The sequence below is a fragment of the Conger conger genome, chromosome 13 (genome assembly GCF_963514075.1).
Source record: "Conger conger chromosome 13, fConCon1.1, whole genome shotgun sequence".
Classification (NCBI taxonomy): domain Eukaryota; kingdom Metazoa; phylum Chordata; class Actinopteri; order Anguilliformes; family Congridae; genus Conger; species Conger conger.
This window is the reverse complement of record NC_083772.1, coordinates 31,109,019-31,134,520: the sequence shown is the minus strand read 5'-3', so window position 1 is coordinate 31,134,520 and position 25,502 is coordinate 31,109,019. Positions and strand designations below refer to the sequence as shown.

Sequence of the window (25,502 nt, the reverse complement as noted above, 5' to 3'; positions counted from 1 at the left end):
GTAGGCTATATAAACCTGGAATGTTCATAGATGCTTGTTCATTAGAGAAACATACTCATGTGTAACTGTATGGGATCACACCTAATTCACATTTCCTCTGTGCTAACAGTTATACATAGGAGACAGTAAGTGGGCCTCTTTCTGCCAGTAAATCTCTATCTATTTATGTAGATGCATGCCTCCCTGGCTTGTGTAGCCTGCAAAGATAGCATGTGTGCCTTGCAACAGCACTATAGGCGAGTGACTCTGGGGTGCAGATATCCTGGGTTCTACGTTTCACATCTTCGTAAAATGGCCTTGGCTTAAAAGCGTCTGGTAAATGATTACAATATAAATGTTTGTGTATGCGACTTTATAACCACAAGCTGTGTAGTGGTAATAGTGAAAGAGGTCGAGGCAAATGCATTCATTGTGCAGTATGTTAAAAAATGGTACAATCATGCCAAATATGAGTGTAGTGGAATGTGCGCCAGGAGATTGTGTTGACGAATCTCCTCAGACCATTCCTTTCCCCTTACATACCCAAAGATCAAGGAAAAACCAAATCAACAAAGAAAGACAAACACAATACAACAGCTGTAAAAAGAATGATCCTGCAAGTGTAAAATCACATTAACCAAGGTAATACAGCTGGCTGCTGACTCGTAGGCAACTTTGAAATAGTGTTCCAAGATCACCAAATCACCAAATCACCAATCATTCAAAAACACCAAACCATGATTACATTGTATATGGAAAACCTAAGGTTGCATCATGCTATTTCAACTTGTGGGAGCATTCCACAGAGCTAGCAGAATGACAGGGCAATAGCATCGTCTCTTTATCAAGCCTTCCCTTCACCCTGTCAGCACCATAAACACAGTCTGTTCTCCTTTGGGGGTCTGATAAGAGGCATACTTCTGTAAAACACCCTACACAAGGAAATACCAGAATGCATACACTCCCATCCCATTACCCTCTATGGCTGCCATAGCTTAAAAATAATGTAATTTTATACTATCATGAACACAGTTTTTTTTACTATCAAGTGCCCATTTTTCTGGAGGCCCAAATCTTGACAGCCCTGTGCTCTGAACTCACAGTTTCAGATTTGGCTCACACAGAGAGGAGAATTTTGCTAGTTTAGAAATAATAATAGCTTTCCAAACATTTCGAAGTGTTTATTGGTTTTAGATATAAAACTATTATTTCATTTTTTGGGTTTATTAAAGGTTTGCTATTCATTTTATTTAAAATAGTCAGTTAGCTAGCTTCACGCTTACTGTTCCATTATGAATCATCAATACATTCACATGGGAGCGGACTGCCACGATTATAACACTGCATGGACGGCTCGAGCTGCTGGGGGCGCTAGTCGGTGAGAACAGAGCGCGAGTCGGCAGCATTTGACCCTCCTCTTGACTACTACGTCTCGACTCCTTGTTCGTGGAAATTGGAGGCCACTCTGAATTCCGGTTCGACTCTTCATTCAGCCGCCCTGTTCCGTCTCTTTCTCAGGTCCTCCGTGGGTCTCGGGTATCTGTACCGCTGTCGTGATCACTTTTTGAAATTGGCAGTTTCCCCACCGTTCCTCGGTATCAGTCTTTCCCCCCGACAGTCCCGGCCCCGGCCATGGCGGCGAGTGCGAAGCGAAAGCAGGAAGAGAAGCATCTAAAGATGCTGCGGGAGATGACGAGCCTGCCGCCCAACAGAAAGTGCTTCGACTGCGACCAGCGCGGCCCGACTTACGCCAACATGACTGTGGGCTCGTTCGTCTGTACCACCTGCTCCGGTATTCTGTAAGTATAATGTGATCGGGTGACCTTTTTATGTTTTGACAGGCCTTGCCCACTAATGTGCACATCATTCCATCTGGCGTGCTATGCGCGTTTACATTAATTCCGATACATGTCTAACGTTATTAAGCGTTACTGTCTGCATTTATGAACATGGGTGGGGGCCGGCGTTGTTGGCTAGCTAACTGGGTGGCTAGCTAGATTGATAAAACATATGCAGCTAACGTTAGCTACGGAATGCTCCAGCCATTGATAGAACGTGTTTATTTTAGCTTTAAGGATTTATTTCACAGGCGAATGGTGACCGTTAATTTAGCTATCCGATTGTATTTCGTGTCATGTGGCCAACTAACTTGCCTATATAAATACATGTTGCTACATGATCGCTTAATTAGCTGTGTAAATTGACGACGTACGGATGATCAAGGTGCAAGGAACAGTAATTTTACCATTTATAATGAACGAAGATGTTCAAAGTTGGGGATGGGTATGTTAATGTTTGCGTACATTGACCAGCTATCTTGCTAGCCAGCATTCGAAATACGGCTGTGTGTTGGCTTCTCGTGTTTGGAAGCACTGGACTAATATTTACCATGTAGACGTGATCGTCCGAGAAATAATATCGAGAACCAAGTCGTCGACGTTCTGTAATGGGCCTATATTTTTCTATGAATCTGCACTTTTGGTGTACCGTTAGACGTTGCCAGCAGTATGGACACCGATGCGATAATGTTGTATAACCCAACATCTGCATAGCTACGGATTTAGGATTAGTGTTATCTTTTTCCCCTCGCCACCACGCTAAATAATCCCATCTATAATTCAAAAATCAAATCGAGGAAAGTAATTTTCAGATTATTAATCACACCAGGCTAATAAATAAATGGGCAAAATTGATGTGTGGCAGGTGTCTATCTTATCTAATTGTGTTATTCGATGCTTGCTTAGCTACTAGGTAACACTTATGATGTTGAAAACAAGTGTACTTTGCATTAGCTATACTCTAACCTGTATACTGAAATTTGGACCCAATATGTTCAGAATACGTTTTCGCGCTTGTTCAGGATGCACACACCAACGCACCCTAACCACAGATCAAACATTTTGAACTTTAGCTAATGTAAAGACTCTTCTGTGATCCAGGCAAATGCTGTGGACGCAAATGCAGCCCTCTAGCCCTTCCGGTATACTTTAGATACCGTGTGTTTTGTATGTTGAATCCTTGTGTAAATATACCATTAATCACCCGGAAGTGTGTTTCTTGTTTAGTTGCGATTGCGTTATCAGTTACGTGCTTATAACATAGTTTTTCCTTAGTTTTTAGTGTTTGTCCATCGGGCACAGTTGCTGGTGCATCCCAAAATTCACCGGCCAATTTCACCGTTATACCCAACAACTAGACATTTTTAATAGAACAGGACCTCTAAGTGATTACCAGCCAAAGTGACTAGGCTGGTGTTCATTTTACACTAGGGCAGATAGTGTTTTTTTTATTTTTTCTTTCCCCACCAATATTAACCCGGAGAGGTCTACTGATAAATTTGCACCGATGAGCTCTGGAATCAACAGGAGTAAAGAACTAAAGCAGGGCTTCCCAATCCTGTTCCTGAAGATCAATATTGGCTTTTCATTTCAACCCTAATTTGGCAGTCCCAATTCTACTAATTAACAACTCTGTGAGATCTCTAGCTGTTGAATGCGATGTGTTGTGTTAGGGTTGGAGTGAAAACCCAAAGGCAGTAGATCTCCAGGAACAGCATTGCTGGCTCATGTGGGGAGACAGACTCCCGGCGTGGCTTAATCTCATCCAGACAGAGTGCAGCATTATCCCCAGCAGCTCCTGCCAGAGACGCCAGGGTTTCTCACCGAGCCAGAAGCATCAGACACCCAAAACACTCTTACCCCCCCACCCCCTGAACACGACCGCCTCAATGCTGGACAGGGTCACCGTCACCCCTGAATTCTACAGCCTTTAGCTCTTTAAGGTGTTAGATCACAAATATAGCATTAGGATGTTCCTAGCTGAACATCTAATCCTGATGTAACGATCACTACTGGTAATTGAATTGAGTTCTAGAACACTGACATAGAAATATAGGGGAAAAAACACACAAAAAAACCTACTCTTCTAAGGGCTAATTAAAGTTAAATAGCATCCCCTTCTCCTATGGATTACCTACCCTTTAGGCACCCATCATCTCACCCCTGAACAGGAGCACCATGGTCTCTGAATGTTGATGTCATGAAGCTGCACATTATTGCACCCCTATGCTCTACTGCTGATAAGCTATATACCCGTCCCCAAAATGTACATCTCAGAAGTTCTGGGCGTGGGTTAAAACGGAAAATGTCTTCAACTATGGCTGGCATCCTAGAAGAACGGCATCGGCTAATTTCTCACATACATTTTTGTATGTTCTGTTTTGGGGACTGTCCCATCCTTCCCTGAACAAGCCCTGCATCTCTAAGCACTCCTTTAGGGCCACTGTCCGATTCTGCCCTGCCGTGCAAGGAGACGCTGTGCGATTTATCGTTTTTTTTCCTCCAGAAAGACAGAAGGTTTCTTCCTGTTTTAATGGCGCAGCTGGGATTATACAGTGTGGAAATTTCCCAGAGGTTTTCTCCCATTAAACTTTGCCATGAGAAATAATTGAGTTCTTTTAAAAGCTGTGCCATGCTGACTCTTCTGTGATGATGTCACGGCTGCGCGAGGGGGATGTGTAAGTTTGCTCTCCCCCTTCCTGCTGCTGCCTCTGTCCCCAAACTCCTGTGGACTGGAGGAGCTCTCTGCTCTGACATTTTGGGCCGGACGATCACCCGTGTTCTCTACGGTTCATGAGAGTGGCAGTTTTACAGATAAAGATTCTACAGATTTGTTGGTGTCTGTGTGTCTGTGTGTCTGTGTGTCTGTGTGTCTGTGTGTCTGTGTGTCTCTCTCTGTCTGTCTCTCCAGGCATTGAGACATACCAGTTTTATCATCATTTGGGAAGGGTACCGTACATGAACACATTTACGAACCCCCGCAGATTGGGCCCTCCCTGTCGGGCCTGTGTGAAAAGAACCACATTACCACTCCACCTAAAGGATTTATTTTTAAAATGAGTTCAAGGGTATCCATTAATTTTTGAGGAGCAGACAATGGCAATTGTAATTACCACCAGTTATCTCGAGCCAGGCGTGAGATTTTCTGATACCGTTTGAATGGCTTTTATTGTACAATAAGTGTGAGTTTCCTCTCGTAAAAACAGGGAGCAAGAACGCATTGAGATATCATTATGAAGTGAACCAAGAAAGCCAGCCAACAATCTGACACGGTACCAGACGGCAATAAAATGTTCTAGGTTCTCTACGTCTGATTTACTCCCGCTCGCTCGCTGGCTGCGCTGCATCACATCAGCAAGCCATTAGCACTCGCGTCTTTAAACATTTTTATCATCGTCTGTAATCCGCGGAGTGGGACGCCCGCTGTAAGCCCATCTGATGGCCGTCTCCTCTGAAAGCGCTGAAGCCAGGGCGGGTTTTGAGTCGGGTGACTGTGGAGAGAGAGACGCTCTTCCTGCATATCTTAAGGAGCTGGCGCAGGTTCTGCACAGGTGCTCCATTAACCAGAGGAGTCACTGCAGCACGATGAGCCAAGGGGGTACCCTGCCGATCTGGGGAAACACTGCGGCCAGTGATGCTCCCCCCCCTCAGCTGGCCCTGGCATGACCGGGGCTTCAGTCTGGACTGTGGGGCATAGGCTGCCCCCACATAGGAGCCGGTGTTTTAGCTGAATGCACTGTGAGAGACTTTTCTTTTTCCCACTGCATGGCCGTGCTTCTACCCTGTAGGGGGGTATCGCCGAGTGGGTTGTAGCTTACTTTCACATTGCTTGCTCATCTTAGATCTAGTTAGAATCATTAGATCTTTTTTTATTATTATTACCTTCAAAACGTAATGAAACAAAAAGCAGCGTGAGATGGGTTTTAAGGGAAAAATGACAATGAAAAAATGACACGTGTTTGACAAGTTTAGTTCGACAAGTGGTATTGCCAGCTTTCAAGCCCAAACAACTGTATAGGATTTTGTGATTGTGGACCTTGGCTGGGAGTTGACTACCTAATCAATTGTCAAATTAAAATGCAACCTAGCGTCCTTGAACAATAGTGGACTAGCCATAAATGTGTAAAACAGGTCGCTTGTTACATTTCCATGCAAACAGGAAACCAGCTGAAAAATTTAACTTCGCATATTAGACAGCAACTTTGTCTACAGGTAGCCTACGTTATGTTGTTCCATTCATTAGATAGTGTCCTATAGTTAATATCTGTTGTTCAGCGGAAATATTACCAGATACTTTTGTGCAACCATAAATTAACTTTTTTCCTGAAATAATGCCCCTGTTGTGCAGTAATCTATCTAATTAGTGTGCTTAGATTTTTATTGTTTTGGCTGTGGTCCAGCCTATTGCAGCATGCTTGTACAGCCTATTATGGGAGTTCTAAAAATAGATTTTAAATCGGTTAATCAATGTAACGTCGCCAGTTAACCCAACCGTGCAAATATTGAATGGTAAATGGTTGGCATTTATTGACTACATGTATTCTTGTACAATTGACTACATGTATTGTTAATTGACAGGATTTGTTTAACTTTTAGGAGTGCAATGTTGTTTAGCAGGGTATTTAATATCATACATGTTTTTGGGTGTGCCATGCATTTTTCCTTTAAAAACAGAGTCAGGGAAACTGTAGGATGTTTGTGCCACTAGCGACATTGCACTAGAAAAACTAATGTTGAAGAACCCATTAACGCTATGCAGTGTGTGTGTGCTTTCTTTCCCTGGACAGCCATTTTGGCCTAACAAAAGGTTTCTGAAGGATTTACTGCATTTTTACATTCTTCTGAAACATTTTACTAGTTACTGCATAGTGCTAGTGATGATCAAATTATATTTGGTTGTCACCCCATCCCATAATGCATACTTACATTATCTGGAAAATATATATATTTTCTTATGCAGTTAAGAATAGGGCATATCATGCATCATCATAAACACATTATACATGAATGGTGCCTATGTTAGCATAGCTACTCTGGCTATACTGGTTATCCTTACTTTAGCCATATAGCGTGAATACTCATTCTGTCTGATTTATATTCGTCTGGATTGCATTGCCTATTAATTTAAATCTAGTTCATCTAGTTTTATTAGTTTCTTTGTAACCCTGAATAAATTCCCAGATGATGTTTTTGATAAAAACAAGAATAGAGAGTTGTTGGGTCCAGGTTATGCTGTCTCTGTTCTTATCCTGAGGTGTTGTACCTGTGTGCGGTGAGTTGAGGAGTTGCTCCTGTGCTGTTTGAGGGTGGGGTTGGAATGCTGAGTGTAAACACATTCCATGTGGCAGTGCGCTGCGGAGGGGAGGGGTGGGGTGGGGTTCTCACCAGGGCAACGCTTGCTCAGTTCATGAGGGGAGTTCTTGCGTATACAGCAAGCACAGCAATGCGTATTTGGCAAGGCCCGGCTACTAAATCCAGCAACTCAAATCTGGCCAGAGTGAAAAGTTAGAGTTATAGTCTTCCCTGAAATGAGAAGAAGTGAGAGAGAGATCCCAGAAGGCAAAGAGGCACTGCTGGTGCTGCCAGAACTGAATATCATTGATTGAGAGACCTGTGTGGAGACCTTCCCTGTCTCTGCAGTCTGTGTGGAGACCTTCCCTGTCTCTGCAGTCTGTGTGGAGACCTTCCCTGTCTCTGCAGTCTGTGTGGAGACCTTCCCTGTCTCTGCAGTCTGTGTGGAGACCTTCCCTGTCTCTGCAGTCTGTGTGGAGACCTTCCCTGTCTCTGCAGTCTGTGTGGAGACCTTCCCTGTCTCTGCAGTCTGTGTGGAGACCTTCCCTGTCTCTGCAGTCTGTGTGGAGACCTTCCCTGTCTCTGCAGTCTGTGTGGAGACCTTCCCAGTCTGTGTGGAGACCTTCCCTGTCCCTGCGGTCTGTGTGGAGACCTTCCCTTTCCCTGCAGTCTGGATTGAGTCTCTTCCGCTCCCTGCAGCTAGTGTGGTCGAGTGTCCTTGGCCACAGTTAGCTGTGTGGCCTGCTGGGTTCTGGGTGTCCTATGCTAAATTAGTCCCATCCTGCATACATGCTTATGGCTGCAGATGTATCTGTGGGGGAGAGGCGGTTGTTCTTATATAGCCTTGTCTATCAGGCTGTTTTTCTCCACCGCCAGCTTTAGCTGCTTTGTGTGGAGAGGCATATGCAAACAAGGGCGAATCTCCCGCTGTGTACAGAGCTCTCTGGGCTTTCTTGCGGTTTGTAGTGTGTGTTCCTGTGTGCTAGCGCAATCTCTCTCTGCTCTCTTCCAGGCTGAGGTCTTGTGTAGCGGTGTGTGTCGGCGTGTGTGTGATTGCCGGAGTGCGTGTGCAGACATGCCGAGGGCCCTCTGTGGAACCGTGTCCTCGCTGAAGAGCGTAGTAACAGTCTGAGGGGATGATGTCAGGTGAAGGTGTTACTCGAATGGCTCTGTGACAAGCAGCACTGTAGTGGGTGCAAATCAGCACAGTGCTGTATTGTCGTGTTAGCCAAAGCCTGTACCAGTCATCCTTCACACACCGCTCAGAGTTTACATTTGAATTGGACAAATTTTGGGGGTGGCGTAGCGTTTAGGAATGCTTTAGCCCATGCCGATCTATGAAAATTCTAGTCCAGTTGCATGAAATGTTTTACAGGACTGTGTGTGTATAGACAGGCATGTGTGAGTACACTGTCTCTCGCTCACACTCTGCCCACTTCCTGTGCGGCGCCAGGTGGCAGGAAGTGACACAGCCTGTGGCACTGCACAGTTGTGTTGACATCATGCGGTATGGGAATCGCTTGGGAAGCGTCCCTTATCTGACCTAGTTTCCTCACCTCCGTCAGACCCAGAATACCGAATCACTCCAAGGTATTAAGCGATAACCTCCTTTTACAGTGTGTCTGCTCTAATACCATTTTTTCCCATTTGACTTTGATACTGCTCCTATTATGATAGCGTTTGTGATTTGTCATTTTCATTTTTGCGCAGTTCACGTAAGGCGATTACAGTGCTGGTGCTGTTCTCTGCCTCTTCTCACTGTTTAAATTCCCTGTCACGGCTCTCAGCCCTTCCTATTGCTGCAGTGCCCTTTGTCAATATTCAGGACTGAGAAGGTGCAGACACCTCCAGAACACATCCGGTCCCTCGACAGCTCCTTGTCCACGCTTCAGCCCCCTCCTCCACCTGGGGACTGTGCCCCTGGCCTGCATTCTGATGGCTTGCACAAGCCTTTCACCACCAGTGACGAAATGCAGAAATTGGTCGGACGATTGAAAGAAAGATTCTGGCTTTGTAATAACTTCCTTCAGGCTAGTCCTAGCGAGAAGTCTTTGGCTATTTCAGGGGGTTAAGAATGCAGATGCCGCAGGGAATTTAATTCTGGCGTTTTATAGTTAGCAATTTCTGTGTGTTTTAAATCTATAGCTGTTGGTTCACTTATGGCATATTGTATGGCATTTCTTAAGCTTCACCGAGGACGTTGACACACAAATTCAAACTACCGTCAAACTGAACGTAGCTTTCCTCTATGCCATATATATAAAAACAAATAAAGCAATACGTTATTGGACAAATGTTGCACGCAACATTACTAAGTAGGCAAGTTGAAATGTAAAGTCTATAATTACGTGTAACCACTGGTAATAAATTGTATTAAATCCAACAATTCATTTTTCTAACTTACTTAGTCTAATAGTGCTATAACTATCCTGTGTTTTTGTTGTGTTCTATATATCTATATATCTATGCCAGAGCAATAAATAAAAATAAAGCCCACAAATGCTTAGCATCAATTACATAACCTAGTTATATGCCTAATTGGCTAAGTGTTCTTCTGTATCAGTGGAGAAGTTGGTGGAGAATGTGGGCAGGATAATGTGGCCAGATGGGATGTTTCTAACTGTCAAGGAAAGCTGTTGCAATTTGGAAGCTTGTAATACATTTTGAAATGTCACCGTGTATAAGTACATAGACTTACTTGGGTGAATCGAAAAACTTCCCTACACACTGAAGCGGCTTCTTAATTGAATCGTACCTCTGGCAGAATGTGTCATAATTTTCAATCTAACGTGTTTGCCAGCTGGCTACTGGACGGAAATGGTAGTTGCTTTGCAGTTTTCTCAATTTAGCTACCTACCTGTAATGCCTGTTGAGAACTGGGCTATACTGTAGTCCTTAACCATTCCATTGCAGCAAAACAGTTTTTGCTTTGCTGCCAAAAAGCCCATCACTGCTCTGAGACCTGCTAGGGCTCTCCTTCTGATTTGGGCTGACCTCTGCCTATTTTCCCGTACCTCTGAACGCTCTGTCATGATGATCATTAGGTTATATATATATAGATATACCATTCCATTCTCCGTCTGAATATACCATCATACCATTCAGGTATGTTGACAGACAGGCCGACTTAAATGTGTCATCATATTTGTATCAGCTGAAACGTAATACCACACCAGTTCAGGAAGCTGTGTTTTAAATATTCCCCCACGGGGGGAGGGAAGTGCACGATCCCAGTGATGTCCTCTGTGTCGTTCCCGAGCGTTTGGGGAACCTGTTGATATCGCTGCCCAAAAGAATGTGTGAGATGATGTTGATAATGAAACCTGAGTCTGTAGTACTGTAATCGCACTGCTGTTGTAATCAGACCGCGGTGCTCGGCCTGCTCAGACAGAACAGCAGCCGTGCAGACGCAGTCCTCTGAGTTTGAACAATCCGGCGGTGTGTGTTCCCTACTCCAGGGCTCTGTCAGTGAATTATTTAGTGCTGCAGACAGTCAGCCAGCAGCTTACAAGTCTCCTCTTATGCTCCCGGGTCTGGAGGGATTTTACATTTCTTTAAAAGCACATACTCACCTCTCCCTGTTGGCCCATTCAGGTTTATTCCCTGTCTTTTTCTGTCTTCTCTGCCTTTTCTGTCTCTCGGTCTCTCTCTTTTGGTCTCTCTGTCTCGGTCTCTCTCTTTAGGTCTCTTTGTCTCTGTCTCTCTTTTGGTCTCTCTGTCTCGGTCTCTCTCTTTTGGTCTCTCTGTCTCAGTCTCTCTCTCTCTAGGTCTCTCTCTGTCTCTCTGTCTCTTTCTGTCTTTCTCGGTCTCTCTTTTGGTCTCCGTCTCTCTCGGCCTCTTTCTTTTGGTCTCGCGGTCTCTCTCTTTTGGTCTCTCGGTCTCTGTCTGTCTCTCGGTCTGTCTGTCTCTCGGTCTCTGTCTCGGTTGGACTCTCTCTTTCTGTCTCTCTCTCTCTCTCTCTCTCTCTCTCTCTCTCTCGGCTGGAAGCCCTTTTGTGTGGACTGTAGGACTGGAATGACATGCTCACTGAGGTGTGCTGGAGCCTGTTAGCTCAGGTGACAGTGTGCAGGTAGAGTTTCACTTGTCCCCAGAGCCAGTCCTCATCTCCTAAGATGCGAGAGAGTACGCGTGTGCTTGTACGGCAGCTTGTAAACGGAAGCAGTATGTTGTAAATATGCTGTGTGTAGGTGATGGTTTTATACACCTGCCTGCATATACTAAACATACTCTAAACATGAGGTTTGGGTTTTCAAACTGCAGGTGGGGCATTCCTCATCCATTGGTGTTGAATTGCTTGAATGGATATCTGGCCATTGAACCGAACAATATAAAAGTGAAGTAAAAACAATCTTACATTTGGGTGTGTTAAGCAAGTAATGGTATGCGTGTCTATTTGCATGCGCACTGTGCATCAAGAATTGCTAAATGATAACCAAAATGCTACTCATTACATTACATTAGTTATGTAGCTGATGCTTTTATCCAAAGCGACTTAGTTCTTCCATGTCCCAGTCAAGCACCTTAGCCACTAAAATCTCAAAACTATGAAATGCATTTTTAAGCGCCAGCCTTATTAATTAAATAAAAGTTATTTCTAACTATTTTCATTGTCAGTATCCTGTTCTCATCGCTATTCACATAGGTCTGTTTAAAAGCATTTGTAATGGTGTTGGGTTTGGCAATTAAGTGAGCAAATGCAGCATATTGTGTGTGTGTGTGTGTGTGTGTGTGTGTAACATTTAGTGGAAAAAGAAAGCTCTCCCTTTCCAAGTATTGCCCATCCCTTGCGAGCAGTCTGCAGATATCTTTGCGCTAGTGCGTTTCTCTGTCCTACTTCACGCCTCAGTCTTCAGTGGAAAGCGCTCAGTGGAAGCTCAGGTCCCTGTTGAATCCGTTTGAGTGTCAGCAGAATGTGGTCGGGGGAACAGTGTCTGGGTATAAACCGGCAGCCAGCGGTCAGACAGAGACGCACTGTGTCTCTTTTCCACCGCAGCACCGTCACCTGGCCTGCTGGAGCAGGTGTTCATCAACATGCCAGAGCCAGGAGCCATACTACCCTTCCCCTGCTCTGCGCGTCTGTGTCTTTACTCTGTTCTGCTGTGCCTATTAAATGTAATTAACACAATTCATTCACAATTAGCACTTGCATGTATTAATATGTATTGTATATCCTTTATATCCTTTCATATTTCAGTAATCACGTTCAAACTATGTTTAGGATATCCTCTATATGTCTTCCATTCTGTTGTGGACGTGTCTTCAGTGTGTGTGAATGCTGTCGCCTGTATCTATGAGCCCATGTGTATCGGAAACATCCGGCCCGGACACGTCAGGCCATAAGCCTACCCCACAGGCCCCAGACACGCTTTCTGGCTGTTGTGCGTGTCCTCGTCTGAGTTCTGTAAGGGATACATTCTTTCTACTCCAGCAATGAAAACAGAATCCACTGGTCCCAGCAGGGCTGCAGAGCACTGTGGGTAACCAGCCTCCACGTGTTGGAGGTTTTACTGTGAGCTTTGACACGCAGCACTGTGGGAAAAGCTTGCATACGCATGGCCACTGGCCAGGTGTTGCTGTAAGAAGTAAGAGGGAGATGTGGGCGAGATCTCTGATCTTTTACACAGTGCAGTTATCCAACTAACTCCATAATCCTGCTCTGCTTAGTGGTACAGGCCCTAGGCTGTTAATTGCTCTGCAATTAATCCTAAATATAACCTATTCCACTGTTTTGATGGTGGAGTACATTATGGATTGAGATCTTTGGATGGTTTGAAAAATGCCCATAACCGTGTGTCCCATAGCCGTGGATAATAAGGGATACAGGTGCTGCCATTTTCTCCTTTCAGAAAGGAAGCTCATGAGATGCCTCAGTAGAGCTTTGTACTTGGAGCTGCAGGGTAGCTCGATGAAAGAGTGAGCACCATGGTCTCTGATGTGGCTGCCATCTTTTCAGAGGTCGGGCACAATTGGTTTAGCATCACTCCAACTGGGAGGGGTTCAGTCATGTGGCACGGGCGCTGTATAGGGCTGAGGTTAGGCCAGCGGCCCTAAAAAATGAGAACATGGGATTCTCTGGGGTGGTGGGGCCCAATGAGATGCTTTCATGGGGCCCAAAATCCTGGATGGGACCCCTGGTTTGCAGAGATCCAGGGCTCGAAAGACCCCTGTAGGCCACCGTGGAGCCCATGGCTTGCTCTCTATGCATGAGTATGGAAATGTTTCTGTTTAGGGTCTGTGCAGACAGCATCAGGGGCTGCTCACTCTATACCCTCACCAGCGCACATGACATTCACACATATAGCCACTCCGTTTGTGCATCATTATGTCCTACTGCCGGCTGAAGAGAAAGACTGAAGAGAAACTTTGTGTAGAACGACTGAATCCTAAGCTGCCGACACTAATCTCTGCCTGCTGAATAAGCCCACATCTCAACTGTAAATTGCGTCTCTGGATTTTTCTATTGTGTTTTTGACTCCTTTTTGTCTCTCCCCCCCAGACGAGGGCTCAACCCCCCCCACAGAGTGAAGTCTATCTCCATGACGACCTTCACGCAGCAAGAAATAGAATTTCTGCAGAAACACGGCAACGAGGTGTGTGCTGAAAATGGTGGGGTTTAGGACCGCGGCATAGATCCTGCCGGAGTGCTGTGGCATCCTAGCCCTTGTCTGACGCTTCTCCCTTTCTCCGTCTCACTCTCCTGTGTGTCAGCTGTCCCCACCGCTCAGCTCCGTCTCCCCGCTGCTCCTCCTTGTGTCTGGTTCTCCTGGTCTCCCTCCTGCTCATCTCTGAGGGTCTACTGTTTGTCTGTCTCAGCTGTGTCTCAGCTGTGTCTCAGCTGTGTCTCAGCTGTGTCTCAGCTGTGTCTCAGCTGTGTCTCAGCTGTGTCTCTAAATGATGCTGTTTTTGCTGCCTGTTGCTTGTCTCTTAGTCTCCCTCTTGTTGAGCCCAGTCTGTGGCTTTACTAGGTTGCCCATCTGTGCTGCGCGTATTTGTGTCTGCTGATCTCCTCCCTGCTCATCTCCCCTTTTTGTTTCTCTGCTGCTCTCCCCCTCCCTGCTGCAGAATGCATTTCTGTGCTCCTTTCCAGCTTTTGGTTTACGCTACGATTACATTCTTGGGATAGTTTCCATAATCCTGCAAGATTGAGTTTATTATGTTTCCCTGGGAAACCCATATGGAGAGACTGCAGAACCCTTAACATGATAGCTCAGTGAGGAGGCATCCTGCCCTCACCGTTTTCCAGATGTCCTTTAGGGTCAGCCTGGGGTATTTATAGGGTGTGCGTGCGTGCGTGCGCGCTCGTGTGTGCGTGACAGAGAGGGGGGAGGAGAGGTATATAACATGGGCTGTTTGACTGCAGTATTTAGTGCTTATACCCAGTGTTTAGCTGCACAGCAAAACAGTGAAGAAAACTCTTTGTCTTGTCTTTGGTTTATTTGCTACACGTCAACCCCCGGAAATGTTAAGTGGTCAGAGTGTTGTAGTAGTGCTCATGTGTAATAAAATTACAAGGCCTGATGTTATCCCTGAAGACCTGGGTCATTTGGCTTAACTGTTACCAGAGCTCTCTACATGAGCTCATGGAGGTCTCCGTTTTTTTTTTTGCCTTGTCACATTAGCAACACAGGCAGCTCATTCAGCAGCTGGTGGGCTTGGCCACAGTTCATTGGATAGCTGACGAGGTTGGTGACAGCCCATTGGCTGGCTGGTGATCTTGGCGACATCCCGTTGGATGAGTGACAGAGCTGGAGACAGCCCGTAGGGGAAGCTGACAGGATAGGGACTGAGAGACCGTTCTCCATTTTAAGCCTCTGTTCCACAGGATGTTCCGACCCATTGTTGCCTCTGACAGGTGTGTCTACATTCAGTGATTGAAAAGTGTGCACAACATGCAACATCACGGCCATTTTAACCACAGGATGACATTGCTGGTTGTTCCAAAATTCACAGTTGGTGAAATCTAAGGATGAACTAAATCCAGGTTTTTTTATTTTATTATTAATTTCAGGTAAAAAGGAACGTCTGGTGTTGGCATGTGCCGTGAGCTGTGCTGAAAACACACTTTCTGAGACTATTACTGGGTTATTTTTACCCATCTTCATGGTCACCAGCCTTGACGAAGAGGATAATTACTGTGGATTTCCAGGCAGGAGGAAATTGTTCTGTAGATAAATTGATTACAGTTATAATAATAGATTTATATTCTTAATCAGTGTGTCTGTTTCTTTGGTGGAAATGACGAAATATATTTTTATTAACGTGTTTAAAGAGACCAGGATATTATTGTGCCATTGTGACGGCCTGTTTTAATCAGTAATAAATTGCTATGAAATTAGTGACTAATTCATTATGACTATTTTTGATGTGTCCAGTAGTTATACACTTTAGTGCGTGACATTACCTTTCAATATCTGCAAGCCTTTCGTAGTCTTTTGTTTAAAATAGTTTGTGACGCACGTTCCGATTCGGCTTTTCACATTGGTAGCAGGGTGGCCTTTTCAGAGACAGGTACTGCACTGGATTGGTGAAAGAAATATTAAGCTCTATTAAGCTATAAATCTTATTATCATTCTCCCATTTGCGATGAATCATTACCAAATTCAGGATGTGATTCATGTTTGTGAACTGTTCGTATATGTCAGTCAAAAATAGCCTGCAGTAATTGCTTAAAGTCATAATTTTCATGTGAAAAACCAGTCATACTTGTCACTGTAGTGTGATTTGAATAACAGGAAGGAGCTTTTGATGGAATCCTGGTGCATTTTGCGTATTGGTGAAGGTACATGACTGGGACACACAAGGTCGGTGGTTTGATCCCCAGTGTAGCCACTATAAGATCCGCTGGTCCCTTGAGCAAGGCCCTTAACCCTGCATTGCTCCAGGGGTGGATTGACTCCTGCGTAGTCTCATCAATTGTACGTCGCTTTGGATATGTAATGTAATGTAATGAGTGCTTGGAGTGGCAGGAAACCTGAGCCAGATTAACCCCAGCCCATACGCTGTGCACGGTCAGCTTTCATATTGGCAGCACCAGTATCTCCATAGCCCACCTCCATCACGGCCGCCTCCCCTACCCACACAGAGTCAGTCTGTTCTCTCTCTGCCCTTTAGGGGCCCCCCTGCAGTGACACGGTTCATTTGTGGCGTCTCTAGTCTGTGTGGCTGTCTGTCTTTCACCAGGAATAGTGAAAGAACTCATTACGTGACTTTGGTGTGCCAGCGTATGGAGAGTGGGAGAGGAGTGGGGCGGGCAGGTGGGAGATGGAGAGTGGGAGAGGAGTGGGGCGGGCAGGTGGGAGATGGAGAGTGGGAGAGGAGTGGGGCGGGCAGGTGGGAGATGGAGAGTGGGAGAGGAGAGGAGTGGGGTGGGCAGGTGGGAGATGGAGAGTGGGAGAGGAGAGGAGTGGGGTGGGCAGGTGGGAGATGGAGTGTGGGAGAGGAGTGGGGTGGGCAGGTGGGAGATGGAGAGTGGGAGAGGAGTGGGGCGGGCAGGTGGGAGATGGAGAGTGGGAGAGGAGTGGGGCGGGCAGGTGGGAGATGGAGAGTGGGAGAGGAGTGGGGCGGGCAGGTGGGAGATGGAGAGTGGGAGAGGAGTGGGGCGGGCAGGTGGGAGATGGAGAGTGGGAGAGGAGTGGGGCGGGCAGGTGGGAGATGGAGAGTGGGAGAGGAGTGGGGCGGGCAGGTGGGAGATGGAGTGTGGGAGAGGAGTGGGGCGGGCAGGTGGGAGATGGAGAGTGGGAGAGGAGTGGGGCGGGCAGGTGGGAGATGGAGAGTGGGAGAGGAGTGGGGCGGGCAGGTGGGAGATGGAGAGTGGGAGAGGAGTGGGGCGGGCAGGTGGGAGATGGAGAGTGGGAGAGGAGTGGGGCGGGCAGGTGGGAGATGGAGAGTGGGAGAGCAGTGGGGCGGGCAGGTGGGAGATGGAGAGCCGTGTTGAGTTTAGCGCTCGAGGCTGGAGTGGGCTCCTGACTGAGTGATGGTTCTCCCGTCTCCGCGATGAAGCCGGTATATTTCCTGCATTGATTAGCTTTTAACGAGCGCTGCGTTCCGGTCAGACGGCTCCTCTCGCTGAGTGTGTGGGTTAATAACAGCCACTCATGTCCGTGGAGGTATTCCTGTACATGGGCATGTGTTGTGAGCGCTAGATGGCCGAGTTTCGGCGCAGCCTGGGAGGGTTCCGATTAGGCATGCGACTGTTCATGCCTAAAAATACCCTGAAAGTGAGCTTTTCCACCCACGGTTATGTTTGCATGTGTTTGGTTTGCTTTGGTTACATCGAAATACCTCTTCTGTCTTCCAGATGGGCACTCATAACTTTAAAAACATGTCATATCAAGTTTATATTAACCATTTATTTTTTGTACAATATGTTGTACAATAAGTCATACTATACAGGTGAATTTCTGTTAGATGCAGTTTATAACTGTCAGTCAGTTTTGGATATGGCAACTGAGCGAAAACAAACACAGACCATCCTCCGACCGTGTTAGCCTCTAATCTGCCGTAATGTGTTTAAGTCAGGGCTGCCAAACCCTGTCCCTGGAGATTCACCAGCCTGTAGGTTTTCATTTAAACCCTAAATTGGCTCAACTCTACTAACTTAACAAGATATCTAGCGGTTGAAAGAGATGTGCTTTGTTAGGGTTGGAGTGAGAACCTACAGGATGGTAGATCTCCAGGAACAGGCTTGGGCAACCCTGCTATAGCTGTTGAATGAGGTGTGCTTTGCTAGGCTTGGAGCGACGGCCTAATAGGTCTTATGTGCAGTGGTGTGCCTCATGGTTTGCGTGCCAGTGCGTGTCCTGGAGGGCAGTGCAGTTTGCCATAGCACCACACAGTTTTAGTTCAGTGCTAACTCATCCATCGTGAGTGACTAATCTAGTAGGGTCAGAAAGCTGCAGGCAGTGTGCGGCTGTTGTGCAGTCCTCCGCACTGTCATTCATTAACACGGGATGCTTTCATTAACGCAGCAATTTTCATTTTTGGCATTTGATATTGGTGACGAAAATGTAAATGTTTGGAATAAAAGCAACAGTTTTTGTTATGCTTATGTCATGGCCTGGGCTACATCTCTGATTTTGCAGCAATGTGTTTTAGGGATGAAAGGGAATATTGGATTGTTTCGGCAGGCCTAATTCTTTTATTATTAATTGAACATGCATGAATGTGTGAGTGATTGCAGGTCTCTTTACTGTGAGCTGTGAATAAATACCTCGGTGGAGTTCATTAAAACGGTTCTTCTTTGTAGTCTTCTAATGGAAATTTGAAATTCACACTGCACAAATGTAATTTGTATGGTAAATGCGTGGTGAGTGTGTGTCATGAACATTCTGTGAGTGAACCAGGGATGTGCGTTTCCTGTGCGCCGCTGAAGGGGTTAATTTAGTCTCAGCCACAGCAGGGTACCTCTGAGGGCTGGGAAGTGCTGGACTTTAAAGGAATGTGGCAAATTTTGGAATAACTACTTCAGGAATTGAGGCAATTTGCAGTTCTTCTAGCTGTTTGTTTTTTCTCTTTTCTGTCTCTCTCCCTCTCTCTCTCATGCTCTCTCCCTCTCCCTCTCCCTCTCTCACGCTCTCTCCCTCCCCTCTTCTGTACTTTGGCCCACTTAGCCAGGCAAAGCAGGCTGTCACATGTTTTTGTGTTTTCCTATTTTCCATCTGTTACCATACCACTTAATTTAGAATTTGCAGGGAATTTTTCTTATTAATGACATTGGTAGCAGTTTTGGCTTCTTAACTGGTTTCTGATTTTAAAAAAATTATTTCCCTACTTACAAGAAGAAAAGCGGTTTTTCATGCTCTTTTCCTGTTTCAGGTGTGTAAACGGATATGGCTGGGTCTGTATGATGACAGAACATCAGCTATACCAGACTTCCGTGAACCACAGAAAGTCAAAGAGTTCCTTCAAGAAAAATATGAGAAAAAAAGATGGTAAGATTCTTTGTTGGCATAAATTAGACATGAGGTAAAATGCTATAAAATCATAAAAATTTTTGACTTTTCAATTAATTTTTCATTTAAATATTTTGATGAAACTTGTTTAAAAATAAAAAAATAAAAAAATATTTTGGTCTATAAATGTATTCATCACAAAAATGTTCTCAATTTAATTTCCTGTCTTTTGAGGTGTTCATCAAATGTGTCATTTCAGGTGTCATTTACAGTAACTACCTGCATGCGATAGCGTTGCTGGACATATCAGTTCCTATGTTGATTTATAACTTTAGATTAGCCTGATTGATGTTAGCATTGTGTCTTCCCATGTTAAGGCTATGGACAACTCATTGTCAAAATGTAGAATTTTGAGCTCTAATTCAAATTCATAAAATATACAGTCATGAAATTAGAAAACGCACATATATTTCTGAATTAACGGCAGGCTGAGGGATCTGTTATTTTTCCACAAATAAAGTCTCAATTTATGATGTTGCAGTGTATCCATACCAAAATGAGTATTTGCCAGGTTTGTTGTCATTGTAGTAGACCTGTGAAATGGCATTGAGATTTGTTTTGAAGTGAGTGAGATATTGAGGTTCAAAATGTGCTATTTTCAATGGAAGAACCAACCAATGCAAACATATTTGGAACTGCAGAAATTATTTGAATGTATTTGGTAGTAAATTAAGTTGCATGTATTTGAAGTCATTTTGGGTTGGATATATTTGTATTTCTCAACTATTAGTTTTCATTGGTGCATTTTAAAATAATCCTATATTGCACTGCTGTGGAATAACCAAGACAACACTCACTGGTCTTATTGTAATTAGTACAGTCAGTCGTGAAGGTGTACACACCCAATCACTTGATCAAGGTCTTAGAAGTGTACTTTATGTGTGTGCGGCTTGCAGGTACGTCCCCCCGGATCAGGCCAAAGTGGTGGCCTCTGTCCACGCCTCCATCTCGGGCTCCTCTGCCAGCAGCACCAGCAGCACCCCCGAGGTGCGCCCCCTCAAAACCCTGCTGGGAGAATCGGCCCCCACCCTGCACCTCAACAAGAGCACACCCAGTCAGGTGAGCCTGCACTCCGCCCAACCCGTGACCTGTCGACTGTCACCTCTCACCTCCCTCTGCACACACACTCAGTCCTCCGGCCCGACAGCCTGGCTGCCCTGTAGGCTCCCAGCCCTGGAGCTGAGCTTGGACCTTTCCCAGAAAGGAGACCAGAGGCCTGTATCACTGAGTAAAACCCGGAACAAGCTCTTGTTTACTTCAGTCCGTGTTACAGATTTGGGAGTCCTTGGTTTTACTTAGTGCGGCTGTCCGGCTGCCTCCGTAATCCTGCTTCATGACACTGGCCCCAGGTTGTGTGACGTGGCAGTAGGCAGGGCTCTCAGTCTAGTCTTTAAGTAGCCCCCCCCTGCCCAGCTCCACCGAAACCGAATCCAGCTTTGGGAGCTAAACATTCGTTGGCTTTATTGTTTTCCAGTGTAATGTGCCAAGTTGCCATGTAAGGTCACTGGTCTGTCCGTGAGTTATGCGTCTGAATAATTCACTGCGCACTTATAAGATATTAGTGTGGTCTGTTTCTATGGCACGCTCCTGGTATATTTATGTGAAGTGGTTTTGTCTTGGCTTCCAGTCCTGTCTGTGATATTAGTATGTTTCTGTGAGACATTCTCTGCGAGGCTTTCTTTCTGTGAGCTGTGTATACCTGTGAGAGCTAACTGCTGTGCGGGTGCCATCTTGTCTGAGAGTTACACGTCTCTGTGCTCTTTCCAGTCGCCGGTGGTGGCTCGCACCCAGGGCCAGTCGGTGGCCGGGCAGTTCCAGGAGAAGAAGTTCGACCTCCTCAGTGACCTGGGCGGAGACATCTTTGCGGCCCCGCCCTCCCAGGCTGCAGGCTCGGCAAATTTTGCAAACTTTGCGCATTTCAACAGCCATCCAGGTACAGCCTCCGCGTACCTGGGGCCTGGAGCGACCCCTGGGCTTAATGAAGCAGCGACTGTCTGTGTGTCAGAGTTAGACCCGCCTGTGTGCACATTTATGGGTGTTCAGCAGTGAACAGAGCCACACAGTCCTGACTCCTTGCTGTCCACAGCGAGGGTATGTTTGTGGCAGCTTACCCCACACCATGGCCATTTTGTATAGGAAACTGATCCGAGGTCAGTGGACAGTACTTACGTTTTGCTCCCTTGAGTTGTGAGTCCCTGGCCCAGGTGTAGTGTTGGTGGAAGGTGATGCCCTTTGTCATTGGATGTCTGTTTTACATGTGTTGTTGTGTCCATCTCATCCTTCAGTTGCTCATTCCAGTGTCTGTGGAACCATTAACAGTTTGGTTTTTGTTTCCCCTCTGACTCCTGCAGCTCAGAGCGCTGCACAAGCAGACTTTGCAAACTTTGATGCGTTTGGAAACTCCGGTGCAGCAGCTCATTTTCCCCCTGCACCTCAACCTGTGTCCCAGCCCCCTCACACAGGTACAGCACCCCAACATCTCCCACACACAACCCACACTCTCTCTCTCACACACACACACAGCACCCCTCACACACGTACAGCACCCCAACATCTCCCACCAATGCACACACAACTCACACTATTACACACACACACACACACACACACACACACACAGCACCCCTCACACACGTACAGCACCCCAGCATCTCCCACCAATGTGCCCGCATCTCACTCACACTCTTACACACACAAAAAAAACAACTTCATACTAACATATACATTTTGTAATGTTAATACGACCTTGTTTACAATATTGATATTTCACTTAGACCACACTTGAAATTCCTTAATTGCTACGATTAAGGAGTACACCTCGATAAGGCTTATTGGTTTGCAGCCTAACTCTCCTAATGGCTATTTTGTTTGTAGTCCTTAAAGGTCTAAAATTAGTTTTATTATCAAAGCAACATCAGGTATAAATGTAAGCTATTGTGGACGAGTGGGCGCAGCTAACCGCCAAATAAGGAACTGAAAACAAAGCACAGCACATGGCCCAGATTTAGTCCTTGCCATAGACTGCTCACAGTTAACCCAACCGCCTCAAAAAACTAGCTATTCACCCACAAGCTTCTGTTTACAACCCAGCCCCTGACCTGAACTGAACTGACACACACACACACACACACACACACACACACACACACACACACACACAGAAGGGCTCAGTCACACACAGACGCACGCACTGGTTTTTGGGGAAACGTTTTTTGTCCTCCATTTTTACATTTCCATTCCACACTTCCTGTCGCTGTTTTCCTCCTGTAAGCGCATGCCTCATCATTACTCTGTGGAAGGGTCCGGAATGGTGGGCCCTCCACCGTTAGCTCTTCTCTTGTGCCTCTGTGACATGGTGGTGTTGACGAAGGCCGTTCATGTAAACGTTACCCTTAAAATACCCTATTCCCTGTTTGAGAGACACCACCCCTTAACGCCGTTAACGTGTGTGTGTGTGTGTGTGTGTGTGTGTGTGTGTGTGTGTGTGTGTGTGTGTGTGTGTGTGTGTGTGCGCGCGCGCGCGCGTGTGTACGTGAATTTATGAGTGCGCGTGTGTCTGCGCCGTGACCTCTGACCCCCCCACCCACATTCCGAACCACGTTGAACGGCCTCTTCGCATCGCTGCTTCTCTTTTCCGTTGCTGCGGCTCATTCGCTCTTTCTGTCTTTGACTTTGCTTCACATTTGTGTTTGTCTCTGTTTGCTTTTCTTTGCGCTCTGTCCGTTATTGATTTCCTGCCAGCGCTCACTGCTCTGTCATCCAGCCGCAGTGTGGGGGACTTTGCCAGCGCTCTGCCTCTCCTGGCTGCCCGCAGTAAGTGTCACGGGTCCCCGTCTCACTCCTCCGTCTGTCTGACTCCTCCGTCTGGGTGTCTGTCTGTTTCTCCATCTGTCCGTCCCTGGTGGAGCTCTGCCACTAGCTGACGTGTTAAGCGGTGTCCCGCAGGGGGCGCAGCAACTAAATGCGTAAAAAGCATGCAGATTGGTAAAGAGGTTCGGCTGTTTTTCAGACCAAATGTCAGAATGGGGAAGAAATGTGAAGTGACCATAGAAGGATTATTGGTGCCAGGTGGTTGGAGCATCTCAGAAACGGCTGATCTCCTGGTATTTTCACGCAGAAACAAACAGAGTTTGCAGAGAATGATGCGAAAAACAGAAAAGATCCAGTGAGCAGTAGTTCTGCGGGCAAAACATGTTAATGAGAGGTCAGAGGCCAAGGGTCAGACTGGCGAAAGCTGACAGGAAGGTGACAGTAATGCAAATAACCACACATTACAACAGTGGCATTCAGAAGAGCATCTCTGAACACACGTGTCAAACCTCTAAGTGGATAGGCTACAGCAGCAGAAGTCTAATAAATACCTGATAAAGTGCTCAGTGAGTGTGAGTCAGCGCAGGTCAGAGGTCAGGACCTTCACCGAGCTGCGGCGAGCCAGGGAGGGGTTGAGGTCAAAGTTGAAAGGTTATTTCAGCACAGTCTTGGTTTCGACTTTCCTGCAAAGAAATTCCTTACTTTTCCGGTGTTTGCAGTGAAAGGGATAGAATTTTAATGTGGTGGGGCTTGACCACAGAGGAGCGGAAGGTTTGTGCAAAACACCGTCCACTGTCCCATCTCCTGTAGTGAGTTTGTGAAATGGGGATCTTATCTAATGTGCAGTTACTATTTCTGTGGTTTTAGCTACAGATTATACAGTTGTGTTCAAAATAATATCAGTCTAACATGACTTACCAGATCAATCACTGTTTTTGGTAGAAAATATATTACTACATGGCAAATAATTTACCAGGAGGTGTAGTAGAGTCATAGAAAACCAACAGACCCAACATTCATGATACACATGCTCCTGAGTCTGTGTATTTGAATTATTAATTGAGAGGCGTGTTCAAAATAATAGCAGTGTGGAGTTCAATTAGTGAGGTCATTCATTCTGTGAAAAAACAGGTGTGAATCAGGTGGCCCTTATTTAAGGATGAAGCCAGCACATGTTTGCATGCATTTCTCTCTAAAAAAAACCTGAGAAAAATGGGTCGTTCCGGACATTGTTCAAAAGAACAGCGTACTTTGATTAAAACGTTGATTGGAGAGGGAAGAAGAAATGCCCTTGAAATGGGTGTTTCAACAAGAAAACGACCCCAAACACACCAGTAAGCGAGCAGCATCTTGGTTCCGGACCAACAAAATTAAAGTTATGGAGTGGCCAGCCCAATCCCCGGACCTTAATCCGATTGAAAACTTGTGGGGTGACATCAAAAATGCTGTTCATGAGGCAAAACCAAGAAATGCAGAGGAATTGTGGAATGTTGTCAAATCATCCTGGGCTGAAATACCTGTTCATAGGTGCCAGAAGTTGGTCGATTCCATGCAACACAGATGTGAAGCAGTTCTCAGAAACCGTGGTTATACAACTAAATATTACTTTAGTGATTCACAGGAATACTAAATCCTGAAGATTTTTCAGTTTATACAGTAAATATTTGAGTTTGTAAAGAAAAATGCAGACACTGCTATTTTTTTGAACAGCCCAATATTCATTTTTCTTCATTTTCTGTAAAGTAATTAAAAAATTGACACATTTTTCTTCATGTTTTGATTTAGGATATAATGTGCAGTGTTCCCAATGCATCGAAATAAAAACTATTATAAGGATTTTGAGCTTTACTCACGTTTTTAAACGCACTGCTATTATTTTGAACACAACTGTATATAGGAAGCTCCCCTCCCTGTCCCCCAGAAGCCCTGTCCTGATGCCTGTGGAACTCCGCTCTCCCTTCCTGTGTCTCCTGGCCGTGCCCCTTGTCCCCTGTGTGCATTCAGCCTGTGTACCTGAATGACTAATAACCAGTTCCTGCTATAGCATGGAAACAGAAATCTGAAGATCTTTCGAGATTGGATTGGCCACCATTTTCCTTGACCAGCTTTGTGGGATTCGGCCTTGCTCTTGCCCTTGAGCGGAAAGTCACCGGGACACGGTTAACAGGCCATGTAACTTGTTTATTCAACACTGTCAGGAGTGCAGTTGATTTATTTTTTTGCCTGTCGATAGTCAGCCAGCTTGCAATTACATTTGTGGGGAGATGTGCACACCAGCAAAGGTAATGAAGAAAAACGAGTGCACAACTAAAGGCTGATTCAAAGATGGTCTTTGTTCAAATTGGCCTGGAAGCATGTCGCATCTGTTCTTAACTGATATGAATTTGGTTTACATTTTTCTTGTGAACTGCCCATCGCAAGTCATATAACCAAGGGCAGTCAAATAGTTGGCTAGCTAGTTGTTTGGGGTTTTCATAAATCTCGATGTTATTTTTTTACAGCAGATGTTATCAGTGGGCCCATAAAATAAAATAAAAAAGATAAATGTTTAAGAACGTGGTGTCATTTCTAGGTGAAGCATTGCTGCTCTTTGGTTTTTGTGCATCTTTAATGTGAATTGGCTTCAGCTGGC

At 45.6% G+C, this 25,502-nt stretch overlaps 1 protein-coding gene across 6 annotated transcripts in view; it reads left to right on the top strand.

Annotated features, from left to right (window-relative positions):
- The first annotated feature begins 1,361 nt into the window (after positions 1-1,361).
- agfg1a (ArfGAP with FG repeats 1a) overlaps positions 1,362-25,502 on the top strand; it is a 30,647-nt gene continuing 6,506 nt past the window's right edge. The window contains exons 1-7 of one of the 6 annotated variants that reach the window (XM_061216998.1): positions 1,363-1,778; positions 13,606-13,699; positions 18,924-19,039; positions 19,957-20,119; positions 20,828-20,993; positions 21,475-21,522; positions 22,802-22,873. In XM_061216998.1, the coding sequence (XP_061072982.1) occupies positions 1,612-1,778; positions 13,606-13,699; positions 18,924-19,039; positions 19,957-20,119; positions 20,828-20,993; positions 21,475-21,522; positions 22,802-22,873 (826 nt within the window). In that variant the 5' untranslated portion in view covers positions 1,363-1,611. Of the gene's footprint in view, positions 1,779-13,605; positions 13,700-18,923; positions 19,040-19,956; positions 20,120-20,827; positions 20,994-21,411; positions 21,523-22,801; positions 22,874-25,502 lie in introns of all 6 variants that reach the window. The other 5 variants (XM_061216996.1, XM_061216997.1, XM_061217002.1 and 2 more) reach the window with 5 other exon arrangements.